General features: G+C 42.1%; 3 protein-coding genes across 5 annotated transcripts in view; 1 reads left to right on the top strand and 2 right to left on the bottom strand.

The window, feature by feature from the left end:
* LOC144078312 (kalirin-like) overlaps window positions 1-13809 on the bottom strand; it is a 28805-nt gene extending 14996 nt beyond the window's left edge. For all 3 annotated transcript variants that reach the window (XM_077606395.1, XM_077606396.1, XM_077606397.1), the window contains exons 1-30: window positions 13319-13809; window positions 12162-12236; window positions 11971-12085; window positions 11698-11890; window positions 11328-11551; window positions 10862-11180; window positions 10663-10785; window positions 10385-10576; window positions 9758-9889; window positions 9550-9687; window positions 9386-9478; window positions 9143-9265; window positions 8932-9048; window positions 8723-8797; window positions 8288-8410; window positions 8111-8163; window positions 7732-7879; window positions 6899-7068; window positions 6719-6816; window positions 5120-5283; window positions 4894-5013; window positions 4748-4827; window positions 4252-4390; window positions 3713-3847; window positions 3444-3597; window positions 3200-3315; window positions 2684-2806; window positions 2313-2495; window positions 1489-1613; window positions 1214-1280 (exon numbers count right to left, since the gene is read on the bottom strand). In XM_077606395.1, coding sequence (XP_077462521.1) covers window positions 1214-1280; window positions 1489-1613; window positions 2313-2495; window positions 2684-2806; window positions 3200-3315; window positions 3444-3597; window positions 3713-3847; window positions 4252-4390; window positions 4748-4827; window positions 4894-5013; window positions 5120-5283; window positions 6719-6816; window positions 6899-7068; window positions 7732-7879; window positions 8111-8163; window positions 8288-8410; window positions 8723-8797; window positions 8932-9048; window positions 9143-9265; window positions 9386-9478; window positions 9550-9687; window positions 9758-9889; window positions 10385-10576; window positions 10663-10785; window positions 10862-11180; window positions 11328-11551; window positions 11698-11890; window positions 11971-12085; window positions 12162-12236; window positions 13319-13376 — 3975 coding nt within the window. In that variant the 5' untranslated portion in view covers window positions 13377-13809. The remainder of the gene's footprint in view (window positions 1-1213; window positions 1281-1488; window positions 1614-2312; window positions 2496-2683; window positions 2807-3199; window positions 3316-3443; window positions 3598-3712; window positions 3848-4251; window positions 4391-4747; window positions 4828-4893; window positions 5014-5119; window positions 5284-6718; window positions 6817-6898; window positions 7069-7731; window positions 7880-8110; window positions 8164-8287; window positions 8411-8722; window positions 8798-8931; window positions 9049-9142; window positions 9266-9385; window positions 9479-9549; window positions 9688-9757; window positions 9890-10384; window positions 10577-10662; window positions 10786-10861; window positions 11181-11327; window positions 11552-11697; window positions 11891-11970; window positions 12086-12161; window positions 12237-13318) is intronic.
* Window positions 13810-14691: 882 nt separating this feature from the next.
* iqcb1 (IQ motif containing B1) lies at window positions 14692-21944 on the top strand. Its single transcript, XM_077606392.1, has 14 exons — window positions 14692-15024; window positions 15927-16095; window positions 16200-16317; window positions 16391-16466; window positions 16596-16695; window positions 16990-17156; window positions 17965-18059; window positions 18136-18254; window positions 18916-18982; window positions 19062-19137; window positions 19268-19428; window positions 19502-19639; window positions 20280-20436; window positions 20618-21944. The coding sequence occupies exons 1-14, from the start codon at window positions 14922-14924 to the stop codon at window positions 20818-20820; spliced, it is 1749 nt and encodes a 582-aa protein (XP_077462518.1). The 5' UTR covers window positions 14692-14921; the 3' UTR covers window positions 20821-21944.
* Window positions 21008-23558, bottom strand: LOC144078296 (pro-opiomelanocortin-like). Its single transcript, XM_077606393.1, has 3 exons — window positions 23411-23558; window positions 21648-21762; window positions 21008-21566 (listed from the first exon to the last, which is right to left on the bottom strand). The coding sequence occupies exons 1-3, from the start codon at window positions 23506-23508 to the stop codon at window positions 21108-21110; spliced, it is 672 nt and encodes a 223-aa protein (XP_077462519.1). The 5' UTR covers window positions 23509-23558; the 3' UTR covers window positions 21008-21107.
* Between the last annotated feature and the right edge of the window lie 1317 nt (window positions 23559-24875).

The following is a 24875-nucleotide window of genomic DNA, read 5'->3' as shown; positions in this document are numbered from 1 at the left end:
TTACCGTAATTACTCGAATATAACGCGCACTCGAAAATAACACGCAGGTAATTTTGGGCCAAAAAAATCTGGAAAAACGCAGTACTCGAATATAGTGCGCACCTAAAATTTCCCGCTGACGAAAATCAGAAATCTTACCTTTTTTTCTTCGTTTCACGATTGTTTTGTTCAAACAAATTTATTCATTACAATCCTTCAAATGAAGAGTTCCTCTCTCTCTTTGTCTGTCCTCTCATACATCTCTTCGATGAGAATCCTATCAACGTCCACGCTTCCTTCATCCACTTCCTCTTCCTCCCACAACACATCATCCGATTGGCTTTACGAGATGACGTAAAATCCGTGCGTCAAAGTGAGTTTGACAATGCTTTTTTCGATCGAAAATTTGTAATTTATTTTAGTTATTGATTATAACACTGAACTGAGAGAGGGTGAACTGAGACGGGTACGAGGCTAGAGGGGGGCAGTGGTGGTCTCGGCTTTACGAGATGACGTAAAATCCGTGCGTCGGCTTCACGAGATGACGTAAAATCCGTGCGTCGGCTCTACGAGATGACGTAAAATCCGTGCGTCAAAGTGAGTTTGACAATGCTTTTTTCGATCGAAAATTTGTAATTTATTTTATTCAATTCAATTTCAATTCAATTTATTTGGCAAGAAAAAGCACCAGGCTAAGGGCCATGTAACAAGACAAAAAAATAAATAAATAAATAAATACATAAATAAATAAATAAAAAATTAGTTTTTGATTATAACACGCACCCCCAACTATTGGAATTAATTATATAGCAAAAATCTGCGTGTTATATTCGAGTAATTACGGTAATTATCATATGACATAAACCCAGTGATGGAAAGTAACCAAGTGCAAATATTTCGTTATTACTGTACACAAAAAGATGGTTCTTGTACTTTATTTGAGTATTTATTTTCGACTAAATATTAATTCAAAGTACTATTATTAAATATCTGACTTTTTAGAATGAGTTAGTCGACCAATGAAGGTGAGAGAATTTGTTTTATAAATGGTAAAGTGACTCATTGTAAATGCATCAAGATAAACACAATATTTCTGCGTCTAAAAATATTAATGCAGGTGAGTTTTTTCTTTCAGTTGCTACCATCAACTTTGGACTCGACGGGAGAAGTACTTGTGCACTTTTGTCATCACTGGATCAAACTGATATTGTTGTGAAATTCAACATTGTGATACCTCAATGCATTCTTGAAGGTCTCGGACGTAGACCCTCTCCGTCTGAAGCAGCTCTGCCATTATGTACCTACGGCACAAATCCTTTAAGTGGGCAAGGGTTCTTTGACTTTTTTTACACCGAGTGACATCTCAAAGATTCAAATGCAAATTTGAATTCTGGACGCAGATGAATTCACAATGAATACAACTGAATTGCATTATTATTTAGGAAAAGAAACCCATAAATGATGGTAGACTTACTAAAATTTGAGAATCAGTATCCGTTCAATACTTACTCTTTCTTGCGGGCTGAACGTCTCTTTTCATCGCTGACCTGGTGGCTGGGGTCGGACAGATTGACCTCAGGATCTGAGTCTGACAGACTGTTGGGAATCAACTCCAATTCCAAGTCCTTGGTGTCCTAATAGGGAAAATCGTGTTTAGGTTCTTTAACAATCTATTTATTTTCCATTGCACGTTTTTTTTTGATCAAACAAGTTTGGCACTCAATGTTCCCTCTAATTTTTCGTTGGTCTGAGCAGAAAGTCAACCTCCCTGAGCGCACCGAGTACCAGTGTGAGCGACATCATCGGTACTCGGATGATTCGCCTAAAGACGTTTCGCCAACGGACGTTTGACAGACGGGCAGGTCGCCGAATGAACGTTCGGCGGAACGTCCATTCGGCGACCTGTCCGTCTGTCAAACGTCCGTCGGCGAAACGTCTTTAGGCGAATCATTCGGTCACGACATCATCATTGCTCGCTATGGGCACACCAGTATCACACCTGCCACAAGCAGGTGCATGTCAATGTTCCCTCTAATTTTTCATGTAAAACATGCTGTAAAACACGAAAAACATAAGTGGACAGAGCTACTGCCACTGGCTGCCGCTTAAACGGCGCCATCATGGGGAAAGGGGTAAAAAAAAAAAAAAAAAAAAAAAAAAAAAAAAAAAAAAAAAAAAAAAAAAAAAAAAAAAAAAAAAAATCAGATTTTTTTTTTTTACTGCGCGCCATATGATTGCTGCTGCGCAGAGAAGACGTGAGTAGTGCGCAATTGCGCACGCGCGCAGCTTAGAGGGAACACTGTTGGCACTCCTTTCAATTAAAAAAAGCTTACCTGCGGGCAGCCTCCCAACGCCGTTTCCAGCAAGTGGCGGTACTGACCCATCCTGACAGTGAAGTCCCGATACCGTTTATCCACGGCGGAAACACATCGGCGGAGCTCTATGCGGTGGGCGTGACCTTTCGTTAGCATGCTCTCGGCCAATTGGATGAGCAAGTGAACTTTTTCCTGGGTATGCTGACAGACAGGTGAAGCAAAGATTGCACAATTTGTACAAAAACATGTTAAAGGCAAGTGAACTGTATGATTATTCCATAGCAAAAGAGGTTTGGGAAAAAAATCCTGTATGAAGTTGAATACTTAAAATGGCTAAGGAATGTGCTAAAAAATAAATAATAGTTTGCCAGTGTCTTGGACACTCTTACCTTTGCCGAAACACAAAATTGTCGGTGTTGATTGAGCAAATCCTGCGTTTCTGCCCCTGTAGTCCCTGGTGATGTGTGCGTGGCCAGGTAATGGTCCCCTGATTGAGCTAACCAATCCAGAGCCTGCGTGGAAAATACACATTCAAGATCCAGTATTAATGTTGATGCTTGGCTTCTGAAAGACTATCAATTGATGATTCTGAAAAAAATGGTGTGAGATTTTGGTGGACACTCAGCCGGATCCCTTAAAAACAGTTTTGGATTTCCTAGCCTTCTCTGATTTAAAACATAAACTTTTGAATCTAATGTCGTTTTCTGGGGTCACTATTGGAAAATCCTCAAATTTGAGGGTGAAATCATGCAATTAAGGCTATCTTTGTCAAATGTTAAAAAGCTCAAGTTTCCCCTGAACAATCTGTGTTAATGATGAATAATATACATGGGCAATAATTACTTTTCTTTATTATTTTTAAAAAAAAATTTGTTTTAATAATGTTCTTGATTTTTCCACAATACCTGCTGTGCATGGTTTTGGAACATGACATACTGCTGACACTGGTCCAGTCGGCGTTTCTTTAACGTCCAAAAGTGAAGAACTCTATTTTCTCTCTGTAGCAGCTCGCTGAGGATACCTGCACAAGCGCACACATACATAAACACAGACACAAAAACACGCCAATATTCAATCATGATCAGTTCCTTGTCCGTTGGGTCTGCCCTACAAGTTTTACTTCTCAAGTGATGTGTTTTATATCATCACCTTTCACTTGTTGCTCTGGTACCCGCGAATGCCCAGTCACCTCGGTGACCCCTTGAACGTTGACATTGTGGCCAGAGATGTTCGCCATGGTAACACTGTTGCGGTGGATGTACTTGAGGAAAACCTCTGCGTTCCGTCTTGCAAGTGTGCATGCCTGTTACCACACAGACATTGTGATGGATGTTTCATTAGCACATCTCGACCCCAAACTTGCAGCTTGCTGGGTGTTCGGGTAACCCCAGTTGAAGAACAACTCCTTTACACAACACCTTGAGAAAGGCCTCCTTCTGCTCCATGTGTTTGTTAATGAGGGGCAAGAGATGCTCGGGCTGCCTTTCCCCACCCCCGCACCAGTCTTCCTCCCTGCGGTACTCCTGTTCTAGACTCTCCAGCACTCCGCATACCTGCATTAAAAGAGCACACGCTGTTCAACGTGGGAGAGAGACAAGGACATAATTTAGGATTACCCCTCAACCGCAACATTGAAATGCTCCAATGCCCCCCCTCTCCACTACGCTTCCAATGAAATGCACTCAAACGTTCTCAGAGACAATGAATTTTATTGTGCTCACACATGCAAGCTAAATGCTTCACTGACAATTTCACGCACAATTAATTGAATCATTTATCTGTTCATTTAGTATTGTGGAAACACAATATCGATCAAAATGTAGTGTTTTATCACACACCAAAAACATTATTTAGAAACTAACTGATTCGAGACTGAGAACGCTCACTTCCTCATCCTCATCAAGTATTTGTATTTTGTTACTTGCCATCACTGATGGAAGAACAATATTCTGCTTACCTGTTGTGATGTTCTGTAGAAAGCGGCAGAAGCGTTGACCAGTTTGAGTCGGTCCTCAATCCGCAGCATGAGAGTCTGCCAATGCAGTGCCACTGTTTGTGCACAGGACCTCACTGCATCTGGATCGTAGTGGCCTGACCTAAACAGTGCTCAATGTTACAGGTAAAATTGACACAGGGACAAACAAACCCATGGGCCTTTATATACTGCATGTGGAGGGCATTTTGGGGCCTAAATCTGTGATGGAAATTGGTTCCAATGTTGGGTGAGATCATGTAGTACTTTTTGCAAGTGTACCAACTATTTCCCACTCAATATTTCCGTTCGCACTCAAAGATTTGATTGACTTTGGCCATTGTAACGTCATTTTATGGATGGAATTTGACCAGTCTTTTGAAAATAGTGGTGCATTAAGCCCTGTTTATGCAAAATATTGGGAATTCCCACGATGAAACCAGCCTCCAAAACTTAACATATAATATGTCCAAGGTCAAACCTGACTAGTAGCTCTGCTCTCTGCTGTAGAGCCAGAGCTACCTGGTGTGTCCTCTGCAGGGAGTCTGCATGTAGGAGCGCCTGGACAAATGAGCAATTAGACATTACACAAAGTAGATGATTTCCTCCAATTGTGTGGTCGCTAACCTCTATTGCCTGTTGGAGACGCTCGTGTTCTCTCTGCAGCTGTTCGGCTTCTGACAAACAGCTGGAGTTCAGCATGCAGGATGACAGCATGACTTCACCCTCCGTGATCCAACCCAGTACCTGACCGACACACATGGATCAGATTAAAAAGATTGTTGGGGGCCAATTGCCTGCTTGCAGGTATTGTAGGTGTAGCCCATTGCATTAATCTGTATGTGTGTATTACCTGTTTAACCTGATTCTGTAGGTGTCTAAGTTGCAGGTTCTGTTCCAAGTGTGTGTGAGTGTGATCTGCGATTTGCTGCAGTTCTTTCTGTTTGTCCAGCATCAGGCGTTGCAGCTCCTCCACCTGAGAAGAGAGCTCGCCCTCCACCTCTGAAAGCTCAATTCCTGACACCCATACACACATATGCAGAAAATAGATTACACTACTGGATGAAATACAAACACTTTATTACAAATCTGCCATCTACAATCATGTACTTACTACAGTACGTGTGTATATGTATGTCTGTGTCTCCATGACAAAGTCAATGCGCCGGTTTCCATGGGGACCAGCTGAGTGCAGTTTCCATGACTACACCATCCCCCTTTCTCCCTCCCCCATTATCCTCCTCTCCCCCCAACCCTTAAATCATCTGTATGTTACAAAAGCAGCAGGACTTACCTCAGTCACTGTATGAGACAGTATCATATTCTACTCTATCACATTGTGCTCCATATACTTCTATTCAATTCCGCAGTTGTACCGATAATTGTATCGAATGGCTGTTTTGAGTGTGTTCAAGCGCTAAAGTGAAAATCTTGATAGTGCTTTACAACTCCCATTTCAGTATCTAACCTCTCACATCCTGTTACATTCCTCAAGTGAAGTGATAAATAAACACATTACAAGAAAAAAAAACTAAATACAAGAAACCAAATGCTTCTAATTCCTTTTGGTAAAACGATGCAAATCAGAAAGTCTCTCAAAGAATTGTCATGCAAACTAAAGACCGAACAAGCACACAGAGAAGATCCATTATCTTCTGCTTATTCAAGTCCGCACAGTGGGAGCAACAAACGAAGCATGCAGGCTTTTTAGGTTCTGGCAAGAAACCAAAGTACCCGGAGAAAACCCACAAAGGCACAAGAAGAACATGCAAATTCCACACAGGAAGGACAGAACCCACTAGGGATTGAACCATCTATATCTCACAAGTGTGAGGCAGATGTGCTACCCACTTGTCCAACGTGCCACGCCAGTTCCAAACATTTTAGCTTATTTAAATGTAAATTGTACATAGCTATACTAGAATGAATGTTTACCCAGCGTCTTGCTGATTTTTAGCTGGGTAAAGCTGCAGTGGTACAAGAACAAGCGATGAAAAAAATGAAGGTTGCCTTCCACAGGCTATCTCGACACTTAAAAGCAACTCATAACTACAGGCAACAATAATTCCACACTGCCCTCTACTGTCAAATTCCTAACTCACAGATGGCTGCTCTCTATTGGCTAACCCCAAACTAAAATACCCAAATTAATTAATCCAACTGAATACATAAAGAAAAATCTAAAATAAGGCGCCAAGGATAGATAGATACTGGCCCATTCTTCATAACTACAAAGTTTCAAGATGCTCAGTTCATGAATATCAGAGAAGTAGGAATTCCAATTTAGTGTCCACAAGAACAACAATTTGAGTTGTGACTTGACAGGTGTTCAGACAGTAAAAATAAAAAATATTTGGGTGATGAAGTGGAAACTTAGAGGATCCGCACAAACAATACAGTTGCATCCTGCAATTACCTGAGGATGAAATGACCTGGACAACAAGTAACTCACCTGTTGCTTGGACCTCGGTGATGTACTGCTGAAGGTCATGACCTTGCTGGACCACCTCATAGGTCATGTTGTTCACAGCCAGACGCCTTTCCATGTGCCTGCAGATTATTCAATCACAGTCTGAAATATCACTCTCTAGTAAACTCATTTTACTTTTTATCATAACACCAAAGTGTTTACCTGTGAATTCTCTGCTGTGCTAATGAAAGTGCCTCTGGGCTAGCTTCAGATAGCCGTGATGGCCCGAGTGCTTGCTTGTCTTGGTTTGGTTCAGATAGCCGCTTGTCAGCAGAGAAGTCCTGGGATTGTTTCTGTAGCTCTTGCCTCCAAGCATCCATCTCCCCAGTTACCTAGGGAACAGCACATAAACATCTTTGAACAACAGCCGGTAGGTTTAAAATTTGTTTTTTTTTTATACATTTACCGTATTTGCCCGATTATAAGACGATGTTTTTTGCCTTACAATAAGACTAAAAAGTAAGGGTCGTCTTTTTTTCGGAGTCTAGACATCATACTCATTTATCACGCATTCACACCGACTGGAAAGATTCAGGTGCCTCCGGTCCGTTTGCCCTGTGAGTGGATACGCCACACATGAGATGCAGTTTCCTTAAAAAGAATCATCCACGGGTTTAAAAAATGTGCATATCAAATGCCCTGGATGGCAGTGAACACGGCGGGAGGAGCCAGAGGATGGGAGTGAGGACAGTGACACTGAGCACAGCGAATAAGACGATTTTTGTGAGGAAAAATATTCTGACTTGACAGATCTCAGCGACTCTTAAGTTTACATCAGTTTGCATTTTTTTTCCCGAATTCAGATTTGTTTCTTGAATATATTGTTATATTTTTTTTCAGATGTACTGTTCATTATTTTCAGAAAAAAAAATTGGCCTTCAAAAAGTCTTTTTGCAAATTTCAATCTTGAAAAAGAGGGGGTTGTCTTAGAGTCGAGGTCGTCTTATATTCGGGCCAATACGGTAATTCATTTTTGCAATGTCACAAATTTTTACCTCTAGGATGCACTGTTGCAGAATACGCATTTGAAGGTAAACATCCAATCGGATCTTCCTCTGATGGAATACTTCTTCCAACTGAACATGAAATTCCTCCAGTTGTTGAAGCACCGACTCCACGTGAGCCACTGAGCTGCCCTGGGGCCTAAAACAAATGCACACTCCATTAACTTTGTAATTCATCTCCAGCAGTCACCTACATGCACTAAGCTGAAAACCAAAGAATTTAGCACCGGTATTTAATAAACAATCTACTCTGAGCCAGCTTACTGTGAAGTATGATGGGCTAAATAGAGAGGGCTATAGGTTATATTTTCCAATAACTGTGGAAAACTGCAGGAGCAGGAGATGAACTTATCCAGGCTCTCTTCTCTACCTGAGTTGGAGTATCAAGTCTTCCCCTTCTCTGATGACACTCATTGCAGCCTCCTGTTGGGCATTGTTAGAAGCCGGGTTGAAGTGAGAGTTAGAAGTCAAAGTCAGAGGTGGGATGGATGCCAGACTTTTGTCAGCGAGTTAGTGTTGAGATGTGAGGGTAAACATAAGCCCTTACCTGCGTGTTGGCCTGCTGCTGTTGTTGCTGGCTCATCAGGGTCTGCAGAGCTTCCACTGATTCAGATCCGATGCAGAGGTCAGTCGAGAGCTGCTTCTGTAGCCCTTCCATCCATGATGATAGCTGTGGGCAGTGGGGATTGTTTTTGAAGTCATGTTCAGGTTTGGTCAGTCAAACCCTACAAATCCCACTGGTGCTAAACCAATTCTCTATAGGGCCAAATAGGTGAAAGTTTTCCATCCAAACAATGAAGATGATACCCCCCCCCCCCAAATCTGATCTCCTACAAATGTAATCAGTTGATTGGAACAAGATGTTGCTTGTTTCAGCAGAAATTCATTGGTTAAAGTGTCTGCACATTATTGGTTAGAATGAAATCCAGGACCCTCTTGGCTTTTGTGGAATTGGTTTGACCCCCCCTGCTACAGACATTACCTCTTTGGTGTGTGTGTAGAAGGACACAGCCAAGTCTAGCAGCATCTTCCTTTGTTCTACTTTCTGAATGAACGCCTGCAATAACCAACATACTGGACATCACCTGCCTTGCTCTCTTGTGTTTTTTTTTAAATCATTACAATTTATTCTAGAAGACAATCTGAGAGGAATAGTTAAACTATGTAGATTGTCATATCCGAGTAGGTGACCTGCATGCGAAGCTCCAAGTCGCGGGCTGCCTGATATATCTCCTCCTCCTCGCACTCCCCAGACTGAGCCAGTTGATCAGCTGCTTCCAGAAGCTTCTCTGCGTTGGTGTAAGTGTTCTAACAAATGGATTAAACACACATGTACAAAGTGAACAAAGCTTCACTCTTTTTTTTTTATAATAACTATGACACTAGCGAGACCTATACTCACCTGAGCCACTTGCTGGAAGTCATTGTGTCGCTTCTGAAGAGCTCGCGCTCGGTGCAGAGACTTCCCGACACCGCTGTGCTTGTTGAGGAAAACCTCACCGTGCTGTTCCACCCAGTCCAATACCTGGTGTAAATGGAGGAAGGGGCCAACAGATGGATAGAGACAAAAATGTGAGTCAAATTGACGTGTCGGAAGCCAGAAAATTTGCATGCCTCAATATTTGAGAAAATGCAATCTTTGCACCTGTCTGACATCCTGTTGAAACACACACAGCTGAAGGCGCTGGTGGAGGCGAAGCTTGCGGTGTTGCCATGCACTCTCCAGGTCATGGTGACACTGCAACAGGTCTCAGTTTATCTACACGAGTCTACTCATTCAGTCATCGTAAAACAAGAGGTGAGGAGTACCTGCATGACCTGGTGCAGAACCCCCATGATGCCATGTGTGGTAGCAGTGAAGTCTGGTTTTTTAGATGACGTGTCGTTTGTGTCTGTTACCGCACTCCGGTTTAGGACATCGAGCAAAGCTTTGCCACTTTCACTGACCTAAAGAGAGGAGTGAGCTGATAGAGAACCAAAAAGATGTTCGTACCGAGGCAATGACAAAGACAGTTACCTGGGTGTAGTTGGCAGAGATCTCCTCATTCAGCGCCTGGTGTTTTTTTACAGCGTCTTCAATCTCAGTTGTCACTAATGGCAGCGATGCGTCAGCGTAGGTTTGAAGCCACGTCTCTGCTTTCTGAAGGAACTGTACGCAAACGACGAGAGAGGGAAGAAGGGGAAGCTATGAATGATTACTGCACTCTCTTGTATATTATCGGTACGCTATTCCAGAAATAACCTATTCTGAGATTTTTTTTCCTGTAAACGCTATTCTGGGCCTTTTGATGTCTTTATGCTCTTTCAATAATGCTCTCAGCTGCCACAAGAGGGCACGAAAGCATTTCTAAGAGGATAATAGGAATTGATGTAAAGAAAATATGTGTATTAGTGATCCAAGTTGAATGATATATTAATTGTCTATATGTCAGGAGAAGCTACGTCTAGCATTGTTTCAATGTGAACGTCAGTCTTTGGGACACGTGCAAGCACCCATTTCATAGTAAACTGTTAATAAGAGCAACAAACATTTATTAAGGAAGTAATTATTTTAGTGGGACTGATCTCCTCAGTTTTTTACTTGATACGTCGCAATTATCGATGTTTTACTGCACCGATCTTTGATTGCTTATTGATTACTCACCTGTTCTGCACCTTGGTGGAAGCCAGTTGCCATGGCTAACGTGTTGCTTCGCTCTTCCAGTGCGGTAGTCAGTAACTTCCAGTCTTCTTGCAGCTTTGAGGACACTGTGGCAATCCGCTCTGCCCCAAAGTGACCAGCCTCTGCAAGCCTGGCTGCCACAGTCACGACACTGTCCACATTCACGCTACCATTCTTCACATACACAAATACACGCACCGACATTAGCAAAGATTGGAACAGTCGACCGACCACAAGGCTGGGTGACATTCCAAACTCACCATCACATTTGAGGTGAAGTGTTGATGTTGTGTTTGCAAGTCAACGGCGTGCTGATGGTTCTGACCAACCTCCACAAGAGTCTGCACGAACAACTCCTTACTGTGGGCGATCCACTGAGACATCTAGTGGGGGTCAAGATTTAAATGATGTGAAGGAGTATGATGCGTGGATGACTCACCACCCCGTGCTCCTGCTCACCTTGGCGGCATCCTGCTCAAAGAGGTGTAACTGAAGAGCCTGGTCTAGATGAAGCTTCCTGTCGCCCCAGCTCTGCAACAGATGACTACGAGCTGCCTGCAGACGATCCAGTAAGGAGGACACCTTCGGCGCCACGCTTTGGAAGTCAGCCCCGCCAGACAGCCAGCTGCCATGGCTCCCGCCACCACTCTCATTCGCTGTGTCTCCGTGGGAGGGGCCTAAGCGCATGCGCTGAAGCAAGCTCCTCCCCTCACGGTCAAGGGCGTCAACTGGGGCTGTGGCGATGGTGTTCCGGAGACGATTATGTTCCTCTAGGATTCTGGAGGTAGGAGACAGTGACCATCAACAGTCAATACGTTGAAGTAGCTTCTGACATGGATGTTGAAATGTCCCGTCCACCCTGTCATTTTTCTTTTGCCACACACAGTTAGGTTTTAGGCAGCTCATGATTAAGTGGGCTCCTCACTTGCGGGAGTCATCCACATCTTGCGGTTCTGGTATGCTGGTCAGCCCGACCTCGAGCTGATCCAATTGGGTCAGCAGTTGTGTTGCGGCTCCCGAGAACTCCTCCAGACCCAGACGTAGCTCTGTCCACTCCACGTGATCATACTCCAACGAACCACCGAGGTCGGCCGTCAACTGTGAGGGGTCAACTAATCGGGACAAGCCTTCTACAGACACCAGACTGGTCTAAAGAGAAAATTGTAGAGTGAATCGCTTTAGTAGATGTATAGCGACACTGTACATAGCATTAAAGTAATCACTTCTCAGTAAAATAATTTTAGGAAGCATTCATAGGACCTTAAGACTAATTTAAGAAGAAATCTAATCAGTACCTCAAAGCTGAGCTTTGCACTGCCCAGGTTGGTCTTGTGTTTTTGCCAAAATGTATCAGGTTTGATGAGAAGCGCGATATGGATGTTGGAGGAAAAGGACTCCTGCAAAGTGCGTAAGACTGGTTTCACGCTGTCCCACTTACTACCACGCATGTCCACCACCACCGTGAAACCTCGCGCACGCACGTCCTCACTGAGACAGAGAGAACGAGAAAGACGCAGTCAACTAAGGCAAACTATCATTTAGAAAGATCGGAAGTCAAACAAACACACCTAGGAATAGTTGACAGGTACGTAACCAGCCGGCTCAGATCTTCTTGTTTTATTCGCTCATGGTTGGTCCTAGCTGGGAATGTCAGAATTGGTCCTCCTCGTTTGTCTCGCCCACCTGAAAATGTAACTAGATCAAGACCCGACTAAACCAGGGAATCGTCATTTATTAAACTTTTGGAAGTGCGTTTTACCTGACACAAAGGCCACTTTCTCTCTGAGCACTGTCAGGACATCGCCTGCCCGGACGGACTCTGCTTTACTGGACCCTGGAAATCCAAGACACATTGTTAGCTTCCCTACTAACATTTGTGCACCACATGTGGCTTTGCTCTTGTCCATACAGGACTCTGTGGCTTAAATGAGAGCAGTCAGATTGTGTGTGTAGGAGTTGAGGTGAATGACTCATCTTGAATGAGGTTTGCAACGTTGAGTAACCATCAAAACAGTCAATTATCAATAAACTGTCAGTTTGAGCAGCAGACATTCCATCAGTAAGGCATGCATGCAAAGACGCACACTGAGTCAGTGCTGGGCCCAAAATAACTGCATTGTGGAGGAATTCAGAGAAAGTTGCTTTAACTGTCAGGACTCATTAGCCTGATTACAAAAGAACCGTAAAGACATGTCTTTCTCTGATTTGGATTCTGTGGCCCCCAGATGTTTGAACATTCAACTATCCATTTTGTATCCCACATATCCATACTAGGGTCTCCTGAGTGAGAGGAAGCCCAACATTGTGGGTGACAGTGATGGTTCCTCTTTGACCTAGCAAACAATCATTCCCTTCCCAAGCTCATCGCGGGCAAGATTTAAAGGAGTCAATCAACCTATTTGCACAACTTGGGAACTGGAACTGAAGACTGAGAAACCTACGCATAGTGAGAACACGAAAAATCCAAGCTAGGATTCTAACCATCTACAGTAGAAGGGTGAGATAGTATTAAGCTAAGTATTTGCCCATCCAACATGCTGCAGGAGTATTGATAAAATGATACTGCCAAACATTCCGTAGATGCAAGGCCCATTTCAAATGTGATCGTTAGAACCTCTTGCACGAAAATCAATCAAGGAGACCCTCATTAAATCACCCCGAAGTGAGTAGCAGTTGCTACAGGGCGCTGATTAAAATGTGCTCCAGCCAATCAGACAGTAGCGTCCCCACTGGCTTGGGAGTACAAAATACTCCAAAAATAAGCATGTGACCAATGAATGCCCATATTCCTTCGGTACGGTACGGTACGGTAGCGTACTCCACACGCACGCGCCCTCACCCAAGTCAATGGGCGTGTGTGTGAAGGCATCATGGCGATAAAGCAGTTCTCGCGCACCCTCCGCTCACACGCCCTACCTGCCGTCGTCGCCAGGCCGTCCGGGCCCGTTTCTCCCACTCCATCCACCGGATTCATCCTCCTCCGCCCTCCTCCTGCTCTCTCTCCTCCTTCTCGTCCTCGGGCTCTCTCCTCCGTTGTGCGCAAACGTTCGCCTCCTCCCCAGCCTACCCGTCCATACCGGCGGCTTCACATCAGAGGGCTCCCCTCCCCGAACTAAGCTAATATTAGTCCGCCGCAAGGGACGGATATGTTCCCCTCCTCCCGGTAACGATCCGTGGGTCAGTGATGGTGCATCCTTCACGTTCAAGCCTCGACGATCCACCTCCTCCTCTTTCTCCTCGTCGCCGATGGTGATGCTGTGTACGGTGACGGCGCACGGCACTACATTTCCCGCCTCCTCATGTTCGCATTACCATTACCCAATGCACGGAACATTACACGAACCGGTATCTCTCCCCTCCGCTCGCTTTTCTCTCGATGATGATAAGCTTGCTCGGTCCGTCGGCGAGTGGCCTCAGTGCGCATGCGTACAACGAGAAGCCGTGCACGAGGGCTGCGCCAGCTGCTGGATGTGCGTGCGCGTAGACACCTCAAACGTTGTGGACATTTCGACGTCTGCACTATTTATTCGACATCGGACTTATCAGTGTAATAGTCCTGTAATAGTACTTCAAATTCAGGATGCTAGCTACTATAGTGACATTTTCCACTCCAGACATGCTGTCACTATTGTTTAAGGCGCACTATAATGAAAGAAGTGCATGTTACCATTGACGGCAAGAGGCGTCCAATCCATTTTGTGTCATAGAAATGGTGCACAATTTTATATCACTAGTAGCCTGAAGTTGTTTTCAGATACATGGTTTACAGTAATTAAGGGCATAGTAGAGAAAAAAACAGAGTAAGAAACTCATTCTACCATTACATTTAATGTCTAGTCGCGAAACACAGCGCACTAGTACACTCTTAGAATCTTAGATTATTCAATTTATGATCCAAGGGCAGGATATTTTAATAAGATGTAACCAATTGTTAGTTTATTAGAGTACATGTGTAATGCTTTATATCCACTCCATGTGAATAACACGCACAATTAAGATTATCAGAGAGGTGTTTGAAGGCGCCTACAAAACCTTTTCATCAATTTTCAATAATTGCAAAAAAATATTAAAAATATAATGTCACACTTGGATTACTGTAAAAATAGCATTCACTCAAATTTTGAAAACTATTGATGATGATAATAATATTGATTATTTTCCAAATTTATGTAATTCATTTTGTTTTCTTACTGCTCGAAAGTTTTTAAATATGCAAATTAAACCATTCGAAAGATTTCATTCCATATTCCACAAAAGAAAAAGAAAATAAATATGCCTACTACGTCATTGTGCAGCGCCGTTGAAGGCATCGTTGCTGGGCAATGACGTCATCAGGCGGTTGTAGTTTAGCTGAATTGTCGCGTTAACAGTTCTGAGACGGATCTTTTATGTGCGTTTACTGAGTGCCACGATGTTGCTTATTTTGGGAGTCTTACACTAAATTCTAAAGTACAAATTGTCCCGACAAACGGATGGTAATATAGCTTAACAATACCAGTCAACAGACGCAACAGTTACCATGGATCGTTATGAGAAGGCTGTAATGCATCTAAAGCAAAGAATGGAGGACAAAAGTCTCCGAGCTGTTGACAGAATCAACCTGCTGAATGAAACTATGAAGGGTGAGACACCTTTCTTTTTATGATTCACAGAATTATTTGGGCAGGGGATCCCGAAACGAAACTCGAATAGGAACATCAGTACATTAAGTGTAATGACCTGCGCTAAAATAAACTTTAATTCACTAAGTAATTCCTCTTGTAAAAGTATGCACTAAGAACAACAAAAAAACTAAATGTTTAAATGATATTCAATAAGAATGTGAAAATTCAGAGTTTAGCCAATTACCTTTACTTAAACAATAATATACAATTTAAATTCTCGTTTACAAAATTGGTAGAAAAAAAGCTTGCAACTACATTTGGCCTTCCTGTGTATAGTTTGCATGTTCTCCGAGTTATCAGTGGGTGCCCACAAATGATTGTTTGTCGTATTGTCCGATTGGCTCACAACTAATTCAAGGTGTACTACGCTATTGCCTGTATATAGCTGAGGTAGGCTCCAGCACCCCTGCAACTTTGCGAGAATAAGCGGCATGGATAATGAATGAATGAAGTACATTTTGCCCAAAAAGTTACAAAATTCAATGTTGGAAATTCCATGCAGCATGTCACTCGCCTTGGGCTTTTTTACTGGGAAAACTCGGTTAGATGAGGTGATGAATGGCGCAGAGAAGCAACTGTGAAAGGAGATTATTATTCTAAGCTAATATGCTTTATTGCCAACAACAATTTGCCTTAACATTTGTCTTGTATCACCTTGCATAACCGTGAGAACCATAATTGTTTTTATTTGACACCCTGTCCATTATTTATTCTGTGCATTTTTTGCATATTCAATCTCATATGTACAGAGAAACAGGAACTGCCATTTATTTTGACCTTCATTTACCAACAGTTCCAATTTTGTATTTGATTTTTTCAAGAAAAGCAAATTGAATCTATACTCTAAACAACTATTCCAGATTTTCTGGACACGGCAGCAGCCCAGAAGGATGGCGTCATGTTGACCAGAGTCAAGTCGCTTTTGTATGAGCACGGCCTCCTCAGCCAATGCGTAACACTTCTCACTCTGGGTCCTCAAAAACTTCAAAGCAAATGGAGTGCCGTCGTCACACTTGGCTCACTCACTAGGCATGTACAAGAAAACAGACTGAACTTTCTCGACATCTGTCGAATTGGAGTGTAATATGAATTACTTTTTGTTGCGTAGTTGACTTTGTTTTTTGTCGTAAAAGTTCCTGTTGTGTTGGGTTGGTGATCGGTGAACTGTCGGAGACCTTTCATGAGCTGTTCCTCCCATCAGTCATTGATGGCCTTCTTTCATTGGCCAGTCATCTCGCGAGACGAACAGATGTGAGTGAAAAATTTTACCTACACATGCAGGATGTCCAAACCGCTGACTCTGAGCTTTTGTCGTGTCTCTTAGTGTGTGTCTCTCTTCAAGAAGGTGATGGAGTCAGTCGGCCTGCTTCTGCAAGCTCATGTTCAGCTCAGCATGCATGGTGGGTGCCATACTGATTATTGGCAACCAACGTAACGCCCCTCCGAACAGTTCATTCATAACGGTCCTAAAAAGGATATTTTAGGAGTACTGCTGTTGATGTGAATTCGATACAATTTTTTCATTACAGTTCTCAGCTCTTCACACTACGAACTCATTCAGGGCTATGACGACGACGCTCTGTTACTAATTTGTGTCCAGATGTGGATTCATTCATGTACAGCTAGCAGGTAACACGCACACACTTGCAATACATCAGGGGTGTGCTAACCTTTTTTTTTGGAGGGATGCTAGTGTCAACTTAAAATTCTTCCACTTTCAATTAGGTAAAAAAGATCAGGATTTTACCTCTATTTGTGAATCAGTCTCTACATACGAAATATTCAGGCTACGAAAGGCCTCAATGGGAAAATCTTGTCTGAGGATACGAAATAAATTCAAGTTACGAAGAGTACCTAGCATTCAGTGTGACAGCATTGAGTAGTACTACGCACAACTAACACACCTTCGGCTCCTGTGTTTAGTGACTTCCTCACCAGTTTGAGCGATGACGCCATCCCACTGCTGCTCAATGAGGCTGTTGGCCAATTAGCCGTGACCGCCGATGCAGCAGTGGGCGGAGCATCTGTCAGACTGCTCCTCCATATGGCCAAACAACTGCCGCTTCAGCCCTTCCTTTCCAAATTCAAAGGTCAGGTAACAATATTGGTCAGTGAATCACGACAGATGATAGACTGGGGATATCGCACGGCTTCGTTTTAAATGACATAAATAATACGTGTGTGTGTATATCTTCCAAAATCATGCATGGTAGGCTGGTTGAACACTCTAAATTGTTGGTTATTTGTCTCATTGGGCTTTGTGATTGACTGGCAATCAATTCAGGGTGTCGCCCACGTATTGGCCAAAGTTAGATGGGATAGGCTCCAGCACCCTCCAGCAGCAAAACGTATACTACTTAATTCTATACTAAATTCATAAAACCGTCTATGGAATATGTTTTGCTCTGCATTATGCTAAGAATAAAGTGAAAACACTGACATTTTTTGAATAATAGATTCACACACTTGGGGCAGTTATGCAAATGTAAAAATATTTCTGTATGGAAATCACATCATTTGCAGTTTAATGACTGTGTATAGAGCAAACTCCTTTTTTTCCCAAGATGCATTTGTAAAAAACGACATCCCAATTATTACACACATTGTTTGAGTAGTAACAATGAGACAGTTTAATTATCTCCAGTATTAATGCTCAGAATGAAAACAGAAACGGAGCAAAAATGAAGGAATGACCAATGGGAAAAAAACATCATTTAAGATTCAGCTGCTATTTGCCAATTTTACCACGTGACTGTTGAGAGGACCTAAAATGGCTTTCGCATAAGTTACTTGGACACTGTAGAAAGATGCTTTTAAGTCTAAATGCAGGCCAGTTTGAACTGTTACATGACACAGATTTGGTGCAAGAAATAAAAACTGGATTCCTGTTTTTTACAGGTTTAGACAGTCTATTGGACAAAGACTGGCGAGGACGTGGCTTTGACTTGGAAGTAGATCAGCTGATCTCACTCATTCAGTCTTGGGAAAGCACTGTCAGTCGTCGTCAACCAGTCTGCCCAGCCCACTTACTGGCTTTCTGTACTGACACACTCTTGTCCTCACGTATAGCCCTCTGTCGACCGTGTGAGAGCGGCTTGTGTAATTCAGGCTGCCTGGAAGTCATATCTGACCAGACGTAGAGTGAAGAGTCTTCGAAGGATGGTCCTAATATTGCAGCGTTGCTTCAGGTATGTCACAAGATTATAGGGTGGTGCCTAAGCAATATCCAATTTTTAGGAAGAAAATTCTTTTTCAAATTTTTCCCATTTAGCAAAGATATAATTCACAATAATTTGAGTTTTTACTCATTTCGAAGTAATTGTTTGTTCTTCAATTTGAGGTAGGTTTTAAAGTTATTATTCTGTGTGTTTATATATTTCACCACTGTTATATACTATTACACTACTGTTAAGTGCTTTTGTCAAATGGTAAAGGATGTTTTGCAGTTGACTAGTATGCATTTTTTTGCAATTTACTCATTTAAATGAGAAAATATATACTTTTTTTGTTTACATTTTTTAATACATCCATAGTCATGGAACAATTTGAAAAACGTATCCCAAGGCTTCGCTCTGACATGAAAATACATATATTTTGTAGGTGCAAAACATGTACAGTCAGTAAAAACAGCGACCAAATCAGTTATTTCTATACTGACTCATTGTGCTTTTGTGAAGTAGCTCCTCTCTGTTCGCTGCCATTTTTTTTTGGTGTAAGCTGCTTATGTCAGAAGGATGAGACTTTGAACCATGGAAGCAACTGGAAAAAAATGATTCATCCAATCTTTCTGAGAAAAAAAAAACCCTCTACAGACCAAAACTAATAACAGGCTCTCTGTGTGTATGTCAGGGCTCGCAAAAGAAAACTGCAACAGCAGGAAAATGCACAGCGGCAGCAAGAGGAGTTGAATTTTCAGGTTAACGCATATCCCTTAATTAGCCACATCCGAAACACCTAAGGTGATGTGCGTTTTCTTTTTTTTCTTCTTAATGCAGGTCTGTTTACAGCGTCAACAAGCTAGGAGAAAGTTTCACCAGAAACAGAGGGAACTGCTGCAGCTTTTGCCTGCTGGTAAGCTAATATCAGCACACATTATTCAACAACCAAACAAAAGGGTATTCTTTGAAAATGTTGTTTCAATCGAGTTTTGTCTGAATATCTGACTTTGGTAACCTGTACAGTACTCTACCTCCACATGCAGACCAGGTGCTGCCATACCTGCAAGAATGTGAGGTCCTTGCAGCTGTTGTAATCCAGAGCGCCTGGAGAGGATTTCTAGCCAGACGACGTGTTGACTCGCTGCGACCTGCGGTGAAAATGGAGCATGCCCAGCAACATGCTGCCAGGACGCTTCAGAAAGCAGTACGCAGACATTAACTACAATCGAGTTTGAACAAAGATTGAACGAGAACTGACTGACACAAGTATCGTTTAGGTCCGTCGCTTTCTCGAAAAACGTTGTGCAGCCAAAGTTCTGGCCTCTGAATTTTGTTGGATTGGCCAGACGGGTTTGACAGCCAGCCGGAGGGCAGTGTTGAAGAGACAGGTGGAGGAATACATCAGTCTTCACCCTGTAAGTCTGTTTAACTTTTACCCATGCGGAATAAAAGGTGCACCCGAGTATAAACCACACTGACCAAATTCAACAAGAAAACAGTTATGAAAACATATACGAGCCACAGAAATATTCATACGAAAAGATACTCAAGAAAATATGTAATACCATTTTTGATACTACATAAAATTTAAAAAATCATTTGGCTTATTAAAACAAAATGAAAACTCTTCAAATGTGTTTATCATTAGTAGAATTCCAATCTATATTTGGAGTGGGAGAATAGCGAATGATCATTTGTCCATTTGCTGTCATCCCTCCCACATCAAATTGATTGGACGACGAGTGCCTTCAAATGGGAACCAATGAGTTAAGAGAGGAAATTGCAAATATATCTTCCATTGCTATTACTATAATGTTTAAACATGTATTTTTAATCAAATGGACCCAAATTTTGAATGACCTGCTGATCTTAAGATCAAATAAATTACTATTGCCCTGTAAAAATCCTGATATAAGCACAGTAGAGGAGAGGAAAAGTGAAGGCTTATAATCTGAAAATGGTGGTAAGTAGTGACACCAGCACAATCCCAAACACAAATTATTCTTCTTTGGTATTACTGCTGAATTCTAATAAGTGCACGTGTGTTGTGTGTAGTCAAGTGGGGTGAGTCGCGAGCAGTGTGAACAACTCCATGTCGACGTGCAGTGGCGGTTGGAGGCGCTTCTACGACAGGCAGTACGACAGAAGATGGTGGAGCATAAAGTGGCTTCTCTGCTGGCTCACACGCACACTCAGCTGGATCTACTAAAAGGTTGATTTTCACCTTTTGAATTGAACGTACTCTTGACCAGACAAACAACACAAAAAACCCTTGCTGTCACGCTTACCCGTTGAAAAACATATTTAAGAAATCTACTTGTCTGCAGCAATATACTTTTAAATGGAGTACTTGTTATAATGAATAATATATATTTTATACTCTTCCTCCGCAGATGCCCCACCCCTCTCAGCAGTCTCAGCGACGGACATCAAGTCCTTCCTGTGTCCTTCTGGGACTGTTGCTTCTCGGGCCCGTGATGCCCATAATTCCAGGCTGCAGGCCAACAGGCTGCCATGGTGGCGGACTTTAGGGGAGACGTGTGAAGGACTCATACCAAAGGAGGATCTGGACCAAGAGGGTGTGGACAGCAGCTGATAAACTCTCATATTACTACGGTAACAGTTGTTATTCATTTATTTTGTCAGATGGCAGTGTTCTCCCACATTATGTGTTTAGGCTCTGTGTGAGGCATCTTCACTTGTCTTGGGAGTATTTCACGTATGTGTGAGAGTGTTTTTTGTTTTTATAGGAATGATTGGTTAATGACAAATCTCGAGTAAAATGAGCAGGCTGGGAATGTTTTATTTGCAAGATGTTTTATGTTTTCATGTCTTCAACATTTACATTGAGTAGTGGTTCAGACACCTGTCAAAAACACATCACTACTTCTGCGTCTGTCCATCTTTGTTGATGACGTTCTTGAGGAGTGTGACCAGGTGTTTCTGCTTGTTCTCGTCCCAACTTTTCATGAAGCCACCGTAGCGTTTACTGGCGGGCGGGCTGCTCCAACGAAAGTGCTTCATCTTGTAGGAGCCGTCTTTCTTCTGAAGACCCTCCTCCACCCCCGCATCTTCCTCCGCCCCTGCCGGCAGCTCATTGGTCATATCACGCTTCATTTCCCCTGGGAAGAATTCACTCGACTCCTCCTCTGCGCCGTTGGATGTGTACACTTTAATGGGACGGCGTTTTCGGCCCACGGGCTTCCCCCAGCGGAAATGCTCCATGGAGTAGGAGCGCTTGGCGGGGGCGGAGGAGTCGGAATCGGGCAGAAGGGGAGGCGGGAGTGGAGCGCCATTGAAGGTGGGATCGCTGAGCTCAGCGTGACAGAGCTGCAGACACTCCTGGTGTGAAGGGAGCAAGTCACCAATGAGTTTGGTTGCACTTAGCATGAGCTACAAGGGAAGGCGGCACTTGTGTTTTACCATCATGCTGGATGAGTCCAGTTCCTGACAGGCCACATGTTCCCAACACTGACTGACGACTCCTCTGGCTAAGCCGAAAAGCACCACGGTCACCAACAGCCATGCGCGACACATCCTGCATGTTGGGCGCACACACAAATGTCTCTTAAAAAGGATTGTGCTCATAGTATACCTCCTTGTGCAGCTCCTATAATAGCCTATTAAAATAAGTGGAAATGACAATCAGGCTCAGCACCACCCAATTAATATGAAACTGCAATGTGGTTTTAATTTAGAAAAATAAAATGTTATAATCAATGTAATTTTTGAAAATGCTTTTGCTGCAATTTTCCCTTCAATTCAATGGACTTTTTTACGGCATACCTTAAAGGGTTATAACAAGATGACAATAAGGGTGGAGAAGGTCTCATCTCATTTTCTGAACCGCTTTATCCTCATTAAGGTCGCAGTGGGTGCTGGAGCCTATCCCAGCTGACTCCGGGCCAGAGGCGGGGGACACCCTGAATCGGTGGCCAGCCGATCGCAGGGCACAGGAGACAAAGGACAACCATTCACTCTCACACTCATTCCTAGGGGCAATTTAGAGTGTCCAATCAGCCTACCATGCATGTTTTTGGAATGTGGGAGGAAACCGGAGTGCCCGGAGTAAACCCACGCAGGCCCGGGGAGTACATGCAAACTCCACACAGGTTGACTTGACCTGGATTTGAACCCGGTACACCAGAGCTGTGAGGCCGATGCCCTAACCACTTGCTCCACGGTTAGAGAAGGTATCCAATTGTAATGAAAGTTTTGCTTGCGATGGGCATTTTTAAAAAAAGTTAATAATTTTATTTTGCTTTATTTTATCAAAATGAATCAACTCAAAGGCCACCCGATGGTGAGGTGGTTCTCCCGCCTGACTTTGGTGCGGGCAGTCTGGGTTCGATTTCCACTCGGTGGCAGTGTGAGTGGTTGTCTGTTTCTCTGTGTGCCTTATGACTGATTGGCGACCAGTCTCGAATGTAGTTTGCCTTTCGCCCGGAGAAAGCGAGGTTAGGGTCCGGCAATCTCCGCAACCCTTTCGAGGATGGGCGATGTGGAAGATGAATGAATGAATGAACAAACTCAATATAGGCTCCAATTTGCTTTTCCTTCTTTTACTAACTACCGTAACAAGTACTCTGGGACCTGCGTTGGCAGTGAAAAAAAGGTGAGAATGATAACTTATGATCAGATTTCCACTTCAATGACCAATGTAATGCAAGGAGGCATTATGTCATGTTTAACATTAACAGTAAATTTTAATTAGAAGTATTTTTCGCTTTCTTCCAAATTCATGTTGGTTGCGAAGTGAGTTGAATTGAAATTCATTACTTGTCCCAACAACGGCTTGTATCTAAAAACTCAGGTGAAGTCACTCATTCATTCACGTCTGTAGTTATTATATACAACTGAGTGTAACAGTTCATTAGTGAAGTTTGTATATACTGTATTCAATTGAATTGAATGCTTTTTATTGTCATTATACAAGTATAATGAGATTTAAAGCTTTCATCACGTAGTGCATAAATAACAACAACAACAACAAACAGACAAATAAATAATCAATAAATATGTACCTGTGACCAGCCCTTAGGGCCTTGCTCTCGATTAATGTTTTTTATACAATAGCTATTTCAATAAAGACGTATTGAAAAGGGATGGACGGATATTAAAGAACTCTTAGAAGAGAATTTAACATGAATGATTACTGCAAATAGAAAAGAAAAAGTAAGTCTTACCTCTCGTCTGTCATTGATTCGTTCTCTGATGACTGCTGGGTTCTTGTCTCCTCTGGCATCAACACACTTTTTATATTGTCAGCCAAGGACACACACATACTCCCACCAAAACAAATGATGTCATCAGAACCCGTTCATAATCAGGAACCCCCTTTTCATCAGCCTTTCTTTGAAAAATATTTTCTGCCGAATTTACCTCGTGACAAAAAGAAGCATCACTAATAGGTGTCACTTCCCAGAATGCGCAGATTCCGTGAAAAAGCCCGTCTACTCTTGTGTGCTAAATGTCAAATATCGGGTTCTAAAGATTAACACCAGGCTGCTATGTCGTCAGTGGGATTTTAACCAGCAAACCGAGGTATACGCTTACAGGCCCGCACACCTGCTGCCCAGGTGCCCTTTTGTCTGTAGGCTCACCGTCGAACAATAAGATTGTTCATGCCTCTGTACGGTTCACACAACACCAGATTTGGTTATTGGGAGTGTGAAATTCATTTTCAAAATGTCATCTTCATGTCTCCAAAACTTCCCACTGTAACTGTAATACAGAATCATTGAAAGTTTTTGCCCCACACTACCATTTTTACTCCTCAAAATGAATAATTCTGACTGCCAAAAGAAAAAAATTGAATAATTCTGACTGCAAAAAGAAAAAAAATGAATAATTCTGACTGCAAAAAGAAAAAAATTGAATAATTCTGACTGCAACAAGGGAACAAAAATTAATAATTCTGACTGCAAAAAGAAAAAAAGAATAATTCTGACTGCAAAAAGAAAAAAAAATGAATTATTCTGACTGCAAAAAGAAAAAATTCAATAATTCTGACTGCAAAAAGAAAACAATGAATAATTCTGACTGCAAAAAGAAAAAATTAATAATTCTGACTGCAAAAAGAAAAAATTTGAATAATTCTGACTGCAAAAAGAAAAAAAATGAATAATTCTGACTGCAAAAAGAAAAAAAAAGAATAATTCTGACTGCAAAAAGAAAAAAATTGAATAATTCTGACTGCAAAAAGACATAAAAAAGAATATTTCTGACTGCAAAATAATTCTGACTGCAAAAAAAATATTGAATAATTCTGACTGCAAAAAGAAAAAAAAAAGAATAATTCTGACTGCAAAAAGGAAAAAATTGAATAATTCTGACTGCAAAAAGAAAAAAATGAATAATTTTGACTGCAAAAAGAAAAAATTGAATAATTCTGACTGCAAAAAGAAAAAATGAATAATTCTGACTGCAAAAAAAAAAAAATTGAATAATTCTGACTGCAAAAAGAAAAAAATGAATAATTCTGACTGCAAAAAGAAAAAATATTGAATAATTCTGACTGCAAAAAGAAAAAATGAATAATTCAGACTGCAAAAAGAAAATCATTGAATAATTCTGACTGCAAAAAGAAAAAAATTGAATAATTCTGACTGCAAAAAGAAAAGAATGAATAATTCCGACTGCAAAATTTAA

Source organism: Stigmatopora argus, chromosome 1, assembly GCF_051989625.1.
Source record: "Stigmatopora argus isolate UIUO_Sarg chromosome 1, RoL_Sarg_1.0, whole genome shotgun sequence".
Lineage (NCBI taxonomy): Eukaryota > Metazoa > Chordata > Actinopteri > Syngnathiformes > Syngnathidae > Stigmatopora > Stigmatopora argus.
Note: the sequence above shows the minus strand (reverse complement) of the source record. Positions and strands in the feature narration are given on the sequence as shown.

Coding starts and splice junctions, on each gene's coding strand:
- iqcb1 (XM_077606392.1), top strand. CDS start 14,922: ATGGATCGTTATGAGAAGGCTGTAATGCATCTAAAGCAAAGAATGGAG. Junction 15,025..15,926: donor GCTGAATGAAACTATGAAGG/GTGAGACACCTT, acceptor CAACTATTCCAG/ATTTTCTGGACACGGCAGCA. Junction 18,255..18,915: donor ATATTGCAGCGTTGCTTCAG/GTATGTCACAAG, acceptor TGTGTATGTCAG/GGCTCGCAAAAGAAAACTGC.
- LOC144078296 (XM_077606393.1), bottom strand. CDS start 23,508: ATGTGTGTGTCCTTGGCTGACAATATAAAAAGTGTGTTGATGCCAGAG. Junction 21,763..23,410: donor GAATCAATGACAGACGAGAG/GTAAGACTTACT, acceptor CCCAACATGCAG/GATGTGTCGCGCATGGCTGT. Junction 21,567..21,647: donor TGGACTCATCCAGCATGATG/GTAAAACACAAG, acceptor CCTTCACACCAG/GAGTGTCTGCAGCTCTGTCA.